Source organism: Pinus tabuliformis, chromosome 7 (assembly GCF_031772625.1).
Source record: "Pinus tabuliformis cultivar Carrire ecotype Pingquan chromosome 7, CPIR1, whole genome shotgun sequence".
NCBI classification, from domain to species: Eukaryota; Viridiplantae; Streptophyta; class Pinopsida; order Pinales; family Pinaceae; genus Pinus; species Pinus tabuliformis.
The window spans coordinates 1,342,113,104-1,342,125,095 of record NC_142293.1 but is presented as its reverse complement, the minus strand read 5'-3'; the positions used below and the strand labels follow the sequence as shown (position 1 = coordinate 1,342,125,095).

The window sequence follows — 11,992 nt, the reverse complement described above, 5'->3', positions numbered from 1 at the left end:
ACTAAAACTTTAAAGCAAAAAATACCTTAACAACTGTGCAACTATACCCCATAAATTTGAAAACTCATTTCTTTATAAAATATGTTTTATATAATACTAAATTCCTTATCATTACATATGCAATTACAATTTGTTTGAACTTGGAATCTTACGTGAAGACAACCAAACTATACAATTTTATTATTAATCAAATCTTTACATGAAGACACTAATTTTATTTTAATTGGTAGCGTAAGAAAACCAAACTATATGGTTTTATTTTTAATTGGCTAGTACAATCTGTTTCATCATCAAATCTTACAGCAAGAAAACCAAAATATTACGTAGTATTCGACTGGTATATGCCACTACAATTTGTTTCATCATCAAATCCTTCCGTCACGACAAACAAACTAGTACAAATTTGTTTCTAATTGGGTAGCGGCCTTCGAGGATTTTGCATGGTAGGGTCAATATATGATGCAACCCTGAATCCATGCATGTTGTCTTATACCTGGCTTCCCTGAATGCGATGCAAGCAAGTACCTTACAGTTTCCGTTTTGTTATCATGATGTATTATAAAATAATGACAGGATGGAAGACGCCAACATTATAATATTCCAGCCAAATAATGAGAATCTCTGATCGTTATCCCTTACTGGACCTGCCTCCTTCACGTCACGTTGCTTGAATTTTTGGAATATAGTCTTTAAATTCACATTCTCTGAACAAGTAGCTATGGCATTATTTTAAGCAATTGGAATTTTGCAGGCGAGGATGAAGACGAGACGAAGAGAAGCGTTGGGATGGAATAGATTTATTATTATTCTTCTTCTGCTGGTATGGAGACGAGTGTGCTATGGACAGAATATTAGGGATTCTATTGAGCCTGGTTTCACGGCTTCCCCGATTTCAAGGGCGGATGATGATGGTATCTTGTTGCGTTCCAGTAATGGGACTTTCTGGCTTCAACTCTACAGTCCGGCAAGGGACCAGAAATATTATGCGTGTATAGTGCACAACAGGACCGGCGCAGTCGTCTGGTCCGCTAACCGCGACGTGCCCATGGCGGAATCTGGTGAGTTCTGGGTCACTGAGACCGGCGCGGCGATACAGAATTCGGTTGGAGAAATACTGTGGTCGCCAAAAAAAAACGGCTCCATAGACGTGAAAAAGATGCAGTTGATGGATAACGGCAATCTGGTGATGTTGGGCGCCGGAAATGAGTTGCTGTGGGAGAGTTTCCGGTATCCGACGGATACACTTCTTCCGGGACAGAGCTTGGTCCAGGGATCGAATCTCGTTAGCAACGCGGCGGAAACGGATTTCTCGTCTGGCGATTACAGCGTTTCGTTAACAGAGAGGGACCTGGTGCTCGTTTGGAGCAGTGGGGAGCCACAGACGTACTGGAGCATGGCGGGAGCCAAGGGGGTAGTTCGTTTCGGATCGGATTTAACGGACCTCCGGTATGCTGCCATGACCGAATCCGGGTTTAGTTTGTTTTCGAAATTTAATGGGTTGTCCATGGTTTGGCAGACAAGTAACTCTGGCGGGGCGCTGACTCGGGCCGTGATTCGGTCTAATGGACAATTTGAGATCTTGACATTGGTTGACAGAAGGTGGGCATCGACCTTACGGGCCGTGAAGAATGCGTGTTTGTTGCCTAAGGCATGTGGCCCGCTGGGGGTTTGCTCAAGGCTTATGCCCAAAAGGGGGTTCCAGTGCTCGTGCCCGGACAGTCTGCGGTTCGTCAATCAAACGAACCCCTCTGAGGGTTGCACCACCAGATGGAAGACACAGGATTGCGATGCTAATTACAAGGATCTGTTGGCGAAAAGCTCTGTCCAGTTTGTCAGCATGGGGCGTGGCGTGGAGTATTTCGCCCCTCAGTTTCAGAAACCGGTCCGGAGCTCTATAAGCCTCAGCGACTGCCGGCAGCTTTGCTTGACAAAGTGTTCTTGCACCGGTTTTTCATTCAAAAAGAATTCCGGTTCCTGTTTTGTGCACGAAACGCTGGGGACTCTGGGAATCAATTACACGCAGGATTCAGTTTTCTTGAAAGTGACCCTCACAGATCCGGCGTTGCCAATTGTGCTCGGATCAGTTGGGGCCGCTTTTCTCGCCGCTCTGTTGATTAGTATCGGCTGGCTCTGGTGTCGGAAGCGTGGCCGCCAATTCCTTTCTCGGTTCCCGCAATCATCCGACGTGGAAGACGAGCACGTCCTGCGAACCTTCCGCGGTCTCCCGACACGGTTCTCCTACAAGGATCTCCAGACCGCCACGGACAGCTTCGCGCACCAGATCGGCTCCGGCGCCTACGCGATCGTCTACGAGGGCACGTTGCCCGACGCCACGAAAGTCGCGGTCAAGAAGCTCCGCTGCACAACCGACGCGAAGCGGAGGCAAGAATTCATTATGGAGATCGCCACAATCGGCAGCATACACCACGCGAACCTCGTAAAGCTCCTGGGCTTTTGCGTCGAGGGCCCACACCGGCTCCTGGTCTACGAGTTCATGAACCGTGGCTCCCTGGACCGGTCTCTCTTCGGCTCTGTGGGGCTCCCGGTGCTCGAGTGGGAAGAGCGCTACGCTATTGCGCTGGGCACCGCGAAGGCTCTGGCCTATCTCCACGAGGAGTGCAACGAAAAGATCATACACTGTGACATCAAGCCCGAGAATATTCTCCTCAACGACGAATCGCAGACCAAGGTCTCCGATTTTGGGCTCGCGAAGCTCATGAGCCGAGAGCAATCGCAGGCCGTGGTGAGCAACATGAGAGGCACCCGTGGTTACATGGCGCCAGAGTGGCTAACCCAGGCGCCCATTTCACACAAAGTCGACGTCTACAGCTACGGCATGGTGCTACTCGAGATCGTCGCCGGCCGGAAAAACTTTTCACGGCCGGATTCATGTTCAAACACGGACCCTATTTCCGACGTCAGCTTTAGCCTCAATTACTTCCCGGCTTATGCACTGCAGCTCTGCCAAATGGGAGGGCCCTTTACTGTGCTTGCGGACCCCAGACTGGAAGGAAGGTTCCCTCCCGAACAAGTCACGAGACTGGTAAAGATTGCGCTGTGTTGCTTGCACGAGGATTCGATGATGAGACCTAGCATGTCTAAGGTAGTGCAGATGCTTGAGGGGAACGAGCGTGTGGACGAACCGCATGTGGAGTCGTTGCTGTTTTTGAGGGTTTACGCGAGGAGAGTGAATTCCCACGTACCTGCTTCTGCGGCGTCCTCGTTCGTAGGCAGCCGGAAGGTTTCTGCATACACGACTGGTTCGTCTTCCTGAAATTCGCCAACGCAGATGTCGATGATTTCCGCAGCGCATCTTTCTGAAGCTAGATAGCAGCATTTGAAGCACTCTCATCAACATAAGAGTCTTTTATCTTTTTGTCATACTCTAACGAGACTGTTTTTATGCCCTGGAAATCATGGAAATTTCAGCAATATTTTGATAAAATCCAGTAAAGATTTTCAGCAATATTTTGATAAAATCCAGTAAAGATTTTTGTAGGATTTTTGTAAATTCAGATTATAGCAACCAAGTTTTAAAATTTTAGGTACTTAGAAGTTTTTGATGGTGATGAAACAATTTCTACCATCAAAAATATGATTTAAATATTACTATCAAAAATATGATTCATATATTACTGGTACAAGACTTTTTGAAATTTGTTTGTCTCGATTTCTGATCACTTTTGGCCATCAATCAATTCCTCCACTCAATATCTTTTTGAGTTGAAATTGGTTAATTTTTATGGATTTGCTAAATTGTGTGAGTTTTGAGAAGACTGCACATTTTAATTTTTGGATTGAGAAGTTATTAACAGATTTCCCTAAAATTGCATGGGGCCTAGGCCCACCCTTAATATCACTAAAATTTTAATAATAACCTTTACATCACTAAATATATTAACAATACAACCCAACCCATCACTTCTTCTGGACCAGAAATTGATTAAATTTTAAATCCAAATTTGCACCCCATAACTCAACTAAAACTTATTATCATTTTAAGAAATATTCGGAAAATATCAAAAACATCTGGACTATGGGGCAGGGGTTTGAGGATGCACGCTGTATACTCAGTTTGACATTTTTTTTAAATAACTTCAAGACGTCTGGTCATGTGTATATATGCCAGTGCATATGGTTATTGTCCATAGTTTATGGAGTGCAGCTGCCCACGGCCTATACTCGGGAATTTTCATGTAAAATGGTTAGAGTGTATATGAAGTTTATGCAAACAGTGTATATGGTTATTGTCCATAGTTTATGGAGTGCAGCTGCCCACGGCCTATATTCGGGAATTTTCATGTAAAATGGTTAGTGTGTATGAAGTTTATGCAAAATTCCATTTAATTATTTTGTCGAAGTTGGGATGTAAATTAATTTTTGATGGTGGAAATTGGCAAGTGTGTGAGAAGTTTAAGTGTAATTTTGCAAACTTTTAGGGTGGAAAATGGCAAGTGCGTGAGAAGTTTAAGTGTATTTTTGTTACAAAATTTCATTTGTTAAACATGAGAATGAATTTAATAATTAAAATCTTATTGAGTAAAATGGAAATAGTGTAAAATGGTAAGTGTGTGTGAAGTTTGAGTATAATTTTATTGCAAAATTTCATTTAATTACTTTGTGAAAATTGAGATTGAATCTAATGATAAAGTTTATATTGAATAAAAAGAATTTGTTTAAGTTTTCGGAATATCAGTTTACATGGTTAAAAATTTTCTGAATTTATAATTGTAATTATATGTATGTTTGTGTTAATTTTATTTTGAAAATTAATATTTTATTTTGAAATTATTTATGAATTTCTAATTATTATTACAATTTTTTTAAATATAAACAAACAATATGTTAATGACATTTTTTTAGTTTCTTGGTATGTTTTTCATGTCTTTTTTACAATTAAAATGGAGAAAAAAAAATATTTTTATAATTAAAATGAAAAAAATAAAAAATTTCCATGTTTCACAACACAAGGGATAATGGTACCACAACATAATGGAAAGAAGCACGTTGCCTTAACTTGGCAGCCTCCATGGCCACCTCGTCGTCGTATGGGACGAAATGAAAATGGAAACTTATTGTTTGCAACACCAACACAAAACGGAAGTGTGGAAATTTTTGGGAAGGTACACTGGTGTAATGTTCTGCACATTGGAGGACATAGGGAATCAATCATGGATGAAATAAGGTTGAGGCAAGTCCATCATGTAGAGAAATGGAGAGAATGTGAGAGTTCAATGAGCAAGAAGCACTTTGATCCATTTATAGTGAACTAGTCGTGGCCAGAAGCGATCAAGCTTGGTGAATCCAACTTATCAACGCTATTTCATGAAGCATCTAAGGCCAAAGGCTCTGAATATTCTCATCCATCTCAACAGCTCCAAGTTTCTCTCGCTCTGGCATGTCACTCCTCACTATGGGACCTTCTCACTCAATTCCAACCTTTTCATACTTTTTCCCTACAATTCTATTTCAAGTTTGTATCATTTTTTTCAGTTTCTTTATCTTTTTTTTAATTGCTTCAACTTTTGGATCTCTCTCCCTTTCCTTGGACCTTTGTATTTGGGAGGTTTCCTTTTACCTGTACCTTTTTGAATTCCCCCCCAATCCTATATTTTTTCCCTGTTGATAGTTGGTGCTTTCATTGGTTCACCCTCTTGTTCAATCCCATCCTTCGTTGCTCAGCTCCCCTGTTCTGGCTTTCTTCCAAGTCCTTATCTATTTCTCTCTACTCATTTTTTTCTATATCGGCTCATCCCTCCCTGTCACACAGAATGAGTTGATCTTGTGGACAAGATAGACCTTCCTAGAATCTAAAGAAGACCTAATGACAAGCAAACCAACCAGACACTATCTTTCTCTAAATATGCTTTAATAAACAAAGGCAAACAAGTGTTTTTAGGGCCTACCTTAGGTCCAACGCATGTTTGTGGATGCCCTCGCTCCTTCGATCCAAATGAGCTCCTTTGTCGCGAATCTGCAAACACAAAAAAGCAAACAAATTAAATAGCACCTAAAAAGCCAATATCATAAAACATATTTAACATGAAAGTCAAGGAGTTCATGAAACAAATAACATGAGATACTTGTTGAGAAAAATGAGTTTGATTGTATTAATTCAAAGGAAGAAGAGCTTTACAACCTGTGCCTTGACGCTGTACAAGCTCCTCCCAGGGTCTAGCAAGAAGTCTCCTCTACTTTGACAAGTTTCACTCACTTCCCAATGAAGCCAAAAAGGTATGTGATCTCTCCTCTTAAGCTCAACTAGGAAGTCTTAATTTCACCAGCATTTACCCTAAAAAATGTTCAGCTTCTAACCTCCTTAGCAACCAGCCCAATGCCTGAATTTATAGTGCAATGGAGGGAAGTTACTAGGTCCTCCTTCAAAGGGATAAAGCCCTCCTTTAAAGGGATAGCTCCTCTCATCAAGGGATTAGCTCCTTCTCTTTTGGGATGCATGAACCACCTAAGAGCGGCCAATCCACGTCAAAATTCCTTCTAGAATCATCTAGAATTCACCGAAAGTGAGTTTTTTAGAATAAACTTGCGCCTTTTTGACTTTCACAGGGGTCCGCACCCACACATTTAGAGACAGAGCGGGCAGGTCCGCAGTTTTTTGTAAACAGGAGGTGCGGGACTGCAGAAAATAGTGAGAGAAAGTGCGGAACCAGAGCTTTGCTGATTTTCAATGTCTTTCTCTCATTTTCAAAGCTTGACTTGAAGAGCTGAGGTCTGAGACTTGCTTAGGAGGACAATACAAGTGATGATAGACCCATACTAACTGCAAATAACCATGGTGACGATATTTTTGTGTAACAGATTGCCCCCTAAAGTGCGAAGTCTGTAGTAGATGAGGATTTCATTTATCATTTAGGAAGAGTGAAGTACTTTATCATTTCGAGGATCATCTTGTGGAGAGCCCAGTTGGAACCTGTAAAAACATTCAATGCAAGATATATATATGAGACCATATCATCACTGAGGTAGGCATTCCCATACTCAGATCAAAATTGACTTAGAAAACTAACTACTGCTCTGATATAGGAATGATCTTGTAATACATCACAAGTATAGACTCATGTGGACACGGTATGGACGCAGCCTTCTGTTTATGAATAGTCCATTATATAATGAATACAAAATTCCTCGCAGCCTGGATTGTGGAAACTAGATCCAGGGTCTTCATTTCTACTTACCGAAACGGTATGATTCTATCCATGCGAATGAATGTGTTGATGTCGAACATGGTAGAAACCACTTGATTACCAGTCAACGATGTAAATTCTTAACAAGTGTGAGAGAAACCCCCAGTGATGTCAATGGCTCTCAAAGTACCCAGTACAATCCATGAGATGTGAATAAATGTGTTGATGTCGAACATGTCACGGAATCCTTTGATCGAAGGTCAATGATGCAACCTGTCGTCAAAGGCGAGAAACCTGCCATTGAGGCATGCAGATCCCAAGGTACTGACGATTTCTAGATCATCTTTCTAGATAATGAGCTGAAGTTGATAGAAAGCGATCCGTCGCAGGCAAGCCCACAACACGAAATCATAGATCAAGTTGAAGAAATTTAGTTGCAAGGACTGACTCAGGGATGGTCAAGATGGATGACAGATATTTTGCAGATGAATGGATTATTGGCGATGACCTCTTGAACACATAACGACACGACAGATGGCTTGGTGACAATTGACCCAAATTTAATACCCAGAAACTGGCTGAAGACTTTCAATGTGGTTTGATCAACTGTTAGGCAAAGGATTTCCCAACCCAGGTGAATAAGAGTGTTGTGTTCAAGAGTGGTTACAAAGTATGACAAATAGGCTTATTTTTCTCTCTTTTCCCCCACCATTTCTGGCAAGTACATCTTTATTTTTGACAAGCTTGAGGAGGATAACATTTGCTTGATTATAGGCTCATCCTTCGGATGAGTCCAACTTAGTTTAAATTCGAACCCTAAGAAGGAGTGGTTCGTTCCTGTTTGTAATTGAACAGGTCCTTTACTGTGAAATTTTAACGAGTCCAGTATAGGAGAAACTCAGCGTTTTTCAATTTTAGAGAGTCTGGAAAAACTTAATAAAACTCCAGGGTTGACCTTTTTCATAAATTTGTGTCTCCCAAGCCCGAAAAAGTATAAAATAATACTTGAGAGAATCGCTTGATCTTTTACGACCAAGGAGTACTTTTCGTCATTAGTGCCCTTGACCCGAAAAAGTAAAAAAGCGATCAACGACACGTCGGTTTATAACCAATATCGAATTTGAAACGACAAAAATCCGGCAATCTTTTCATGTTTTTATGGTCAGAAAAGAGCTGTAAGTGGACCGTCTTTTAACTCCGTTTTAACGAGTTTAAAAGAAAAACTCGGCAACCTTTTCATGTTTTAGGAGTCAGAAAAGAGCTTAAAGGTGACTCTAAGGTTTCACTTTTTCGTAAGTTTTAACGAGTTCGAAAAAATGATAAAAATGTACTCATGGTTTTCACTTTTTCGTAAGTTTTAATGAGTTCGAAAAAAATGATAAAAATGTACTCATATGGCTGACTTTCAATTTAATTTACGAGCAGGAAAAGACGGAAAGAACTCGACATTTTCATTTGTTTTACGAGAATGAAAGATAGCAAAATAATCTCGAGATTTTCATGAGTTTAACGAGTCTTGAAAATAACTGAAATTGAATCGAGATAGGTTTCATTTTTACAAAAGCTTGAAACAAAGAAAAACTATGCTTCAAAGTAGTTTCATTTTACACAAGCTTGAAACAGAGAGAAAACTGTGCTTGATGCCCCCTAAGCGTAATTGCTAGAGCGCATGCCCCCCCAGCATAATGACGCAAATCAAGGTACATGCCCCCCAAGCTTCATTGCATTCAACCAGGTGGAAATGAAGATTTACTTTCGAAATCTTGGAAAGACTCATGGGAGTTGTTTCATTTTTTAGTGAGGTTGACACAGGAAAAGAACTATCCTCAAAACCCTTGTTTCATTTTTTAAACGAGCTTGACACAAGATAAGGAACTATGCTCATAAATACTCTCTACAATCTACCTATATAACCTATCCTTGTTTCATTTTTTAATGAGGTTGACACAAGACAAGGAACTATCCTCGAACCTGATTCATTTTTTAACGAGGTTGACTTAGTAACAGGAACTTTCCTCGAAACATCCAATTTCATTTTTTAACGAGGTTGAGAGAGGAACAAACTATCCTCACTTCTACTCTCTACAATCTACCTATATAACCTATGACTCCTTGTTTCATTTTTTAACGAGCTTGACACAAGATAAGGAACTATGCTCATGACTCCTTGTTTCATTTTTTAACGAGCTTGACACAAGACAAGGAACTATGCTCAAGACTCCTTGTTTCATTTTTTAACGAGCTTGACACAAGACAAAGAACTATGCTTTAAAAACCTTGATTCATTTTTTAACGAGCTTGACACAAGACAAAGAACTATGCTCTAGACTCCTTGTTTCATTTTTTAACGAGCTTGACACAAGATAAGGAACTATCCTCGAGACTCCTTGTTTCATTTTTTAATGAGCTTGACACAAGACAAGGAACTATGCTCCAGAAGTTCGCATGCCCCCAGCATAATGATGCAAATCAAGGTACATGCCCCCCAAGCTTCATTGCATTCAACCAGGTGGATGGAATGAAGGTTTACTTTCAAGATTTAACTTGAAAAGGGAGTTTTTTCATTTTTTAACGAGGTTGACACAAGAAAAGAACTGTCCTCAAACCTGATTCATTTTTTAACGAGGTTGACTCAGTAACAGGAACTATCCTCTGACCAACTGATTCATTTTTTAACGAGGTTGACACAGGAAAAGAACTGTCCTCAAGGCAGCCTGTTTCATTTTTTAACGAGGTTGATACAGGAAAAAACTATCCTCGCGACTCACTGATCATGGCTTCCAACTGGAAGAAAGACATGTCAATGGACACACCTTGATCATGGCTTCCAAGAGGTCTTCATCAAAAGGAAGAATAGTTCTTTGGAAGGAACACATGTCAAGGGACTCAAAAGGGATAAGAACATTGCATTCAAGTAATCCCATAGAGTTTTCCATGTCAATTACCGAATCTAAATCAAAGGACGATGAGCAAACAGTGAGAGGCTCACTTACATTGGTAACTGAAAACATGGGAGCAGTTTCCACATAATTAACCCGTGGCGGGTTAGATACCACTTTAGAATCAGGAACATTTAGGGGTGTCATATTATTGGTAGTTGAAACAAGACTAGGGAACGAAAGCTGGTCTACAGTCACAATATTTCCATTGTGAGGGAAAGACATCACGCGAAAGAGTGCCGATACGACAGCTTTCATTGCATAAACATAGTCTCGCCCAAGGAGTAAATTGAAATCCAAGGGACCTCGAACTACCATAAGATCAATATAGACAGTTTTACCTTCCAAGGTAATAGAATACTTAGGAATGATCCCTAAAGGTTCGCTAATGGTTCTGTTAAAAGCTTTCAGATTCTGCGTAATAGGTGCAAGCTGAGGGGAACCCAAAGCTTTCTAAGCAGTTGAGGATAAAATACTAACAGAAGCACCTTCATCTACCTGTGTGCGATGCATGTCCCTACCACCAACCTTGACAATGATTTGGAAAGGGATGGAGGAAGGAAGACGAGGTTCTGTCAATCTATTCCAATCAAAGGAAAAGACCTCAGTACTTGGAGGGGGTTCTGTAGAAATAGGTGAAATGCCCCCCGGCATAGAAGAATCTGATGTAACAAAAAGAATCTGAGCGGTATGAAGTTCACTCTCTAAAGGGAAAGTGGGATCGACCGAATGTGAAATTGGATCGACACCTTGATCAACTAATGGATCATCAACCTGAGTGACATGAGTTTCACTCTCCAATGGAAGAGTGTGATCGACTGTACTTGAAATTAGATCAATCACTCCGTCAGTTGACGGTAGGTTGGGAGAAAGTTTACGGTAACCAGTTGGAAATTCTTGTTGTGGAACAGTAAGGTTTTCAAACAATTTCGAGGCTTCATCCATGTGAGGGCAAATGTGAGTTTGATGACTTCCTTTGCATAACTTACAAGGAAACCTAACTTTACCCTTTTTCCCAGGAACCTGACTATCACTGGTTGATGGATCAATGGAAAGTTGATGAGATTTTTCTGACCATACTTCCAAGAATTTTGGAATACCAGGACAATTGATAAGGAAGTGGTCACCCTTACAAAGCCTACAAGAGTATTTGGGTTTACGATGCATGTCAGATTTTTCCTCAACACAAATAACACTTACAGTCGTGGTTGGTTGGTTGACTTCTTTCTTATCTTGCTTCTTCTTCTTCTTCTTCTTCTTCTTCTTCCCTTTCTTCTTCTTCTTAGCCACCTGGTTACTAGCATCAAGGCTTTTACCAAGTGAAGAGGAAGAAATGGAGGAAGAAAAATTAGGCGAAGAAGGTAAAGGGTCAACAGAAGGTTGGTGATGTTGAGATGGTGAACTCTGTTGAGGTGGAACATTCGGTTGAGGTGGAACAATTGGAGTATTTGGGGCCAACGAATTTGAAAATAACCATATCGGTAATCCTATTGTAAATCCAGGTAATGACAAAGTAGCCATATAAGGAGGACCAACATTTCCAAAGAAAGGAAAAGTACTAGGATCCTCGTTAAGAGGGGTTCCTTGGTCGGTAAATTTCGGGATAGTTGCCATTATATTCAACTTCAATGAATTTTATTAATAATTTAAAACTAAAATTAACAATTCGCAATTCAAACTTAACAATTAAAATTCACAATTCACACCTATGGTCTCTAAAAGTAGAAACAAACAAATTAACACGCACTATCAAATCTAGGAGTCAAACCACACACAAACAGTAACTTTCCGTACCAAAAGCACTAGTTGGTGATGAAATCCAACGTCGTAGAATGCAATACAGAAATGGCGGTTGGAACAATTACCCCGACAACCTGCTTAATGAATAGACTGGCACAAGTTCCTCCACTA

General features: G+C 40.6%; 1 protein-coding gene across 1 annotated transcript; it reads left to right on the top strand.

The window, feature by feature from the left end:
- Nucleotides 1-757: 757 nt before the first annotated feature.
- Nucleotides 758-3,274, top strand: LOC149252532 (G-type lectin S-receptor-like serine/threonine-protein kinase At5g35370). The gene has a single exon (XM_089454174.1). The coding sequence runs from the start codon at nucleotides 758-760 to the stop codon at nucleotides 3,272-3,274; it is 2,517 nt and encodes an 838-aa protein (XP_089310300.1).
- Nucleotides 3,275-11,992: the final 8,718 nt, after the last annotated feature.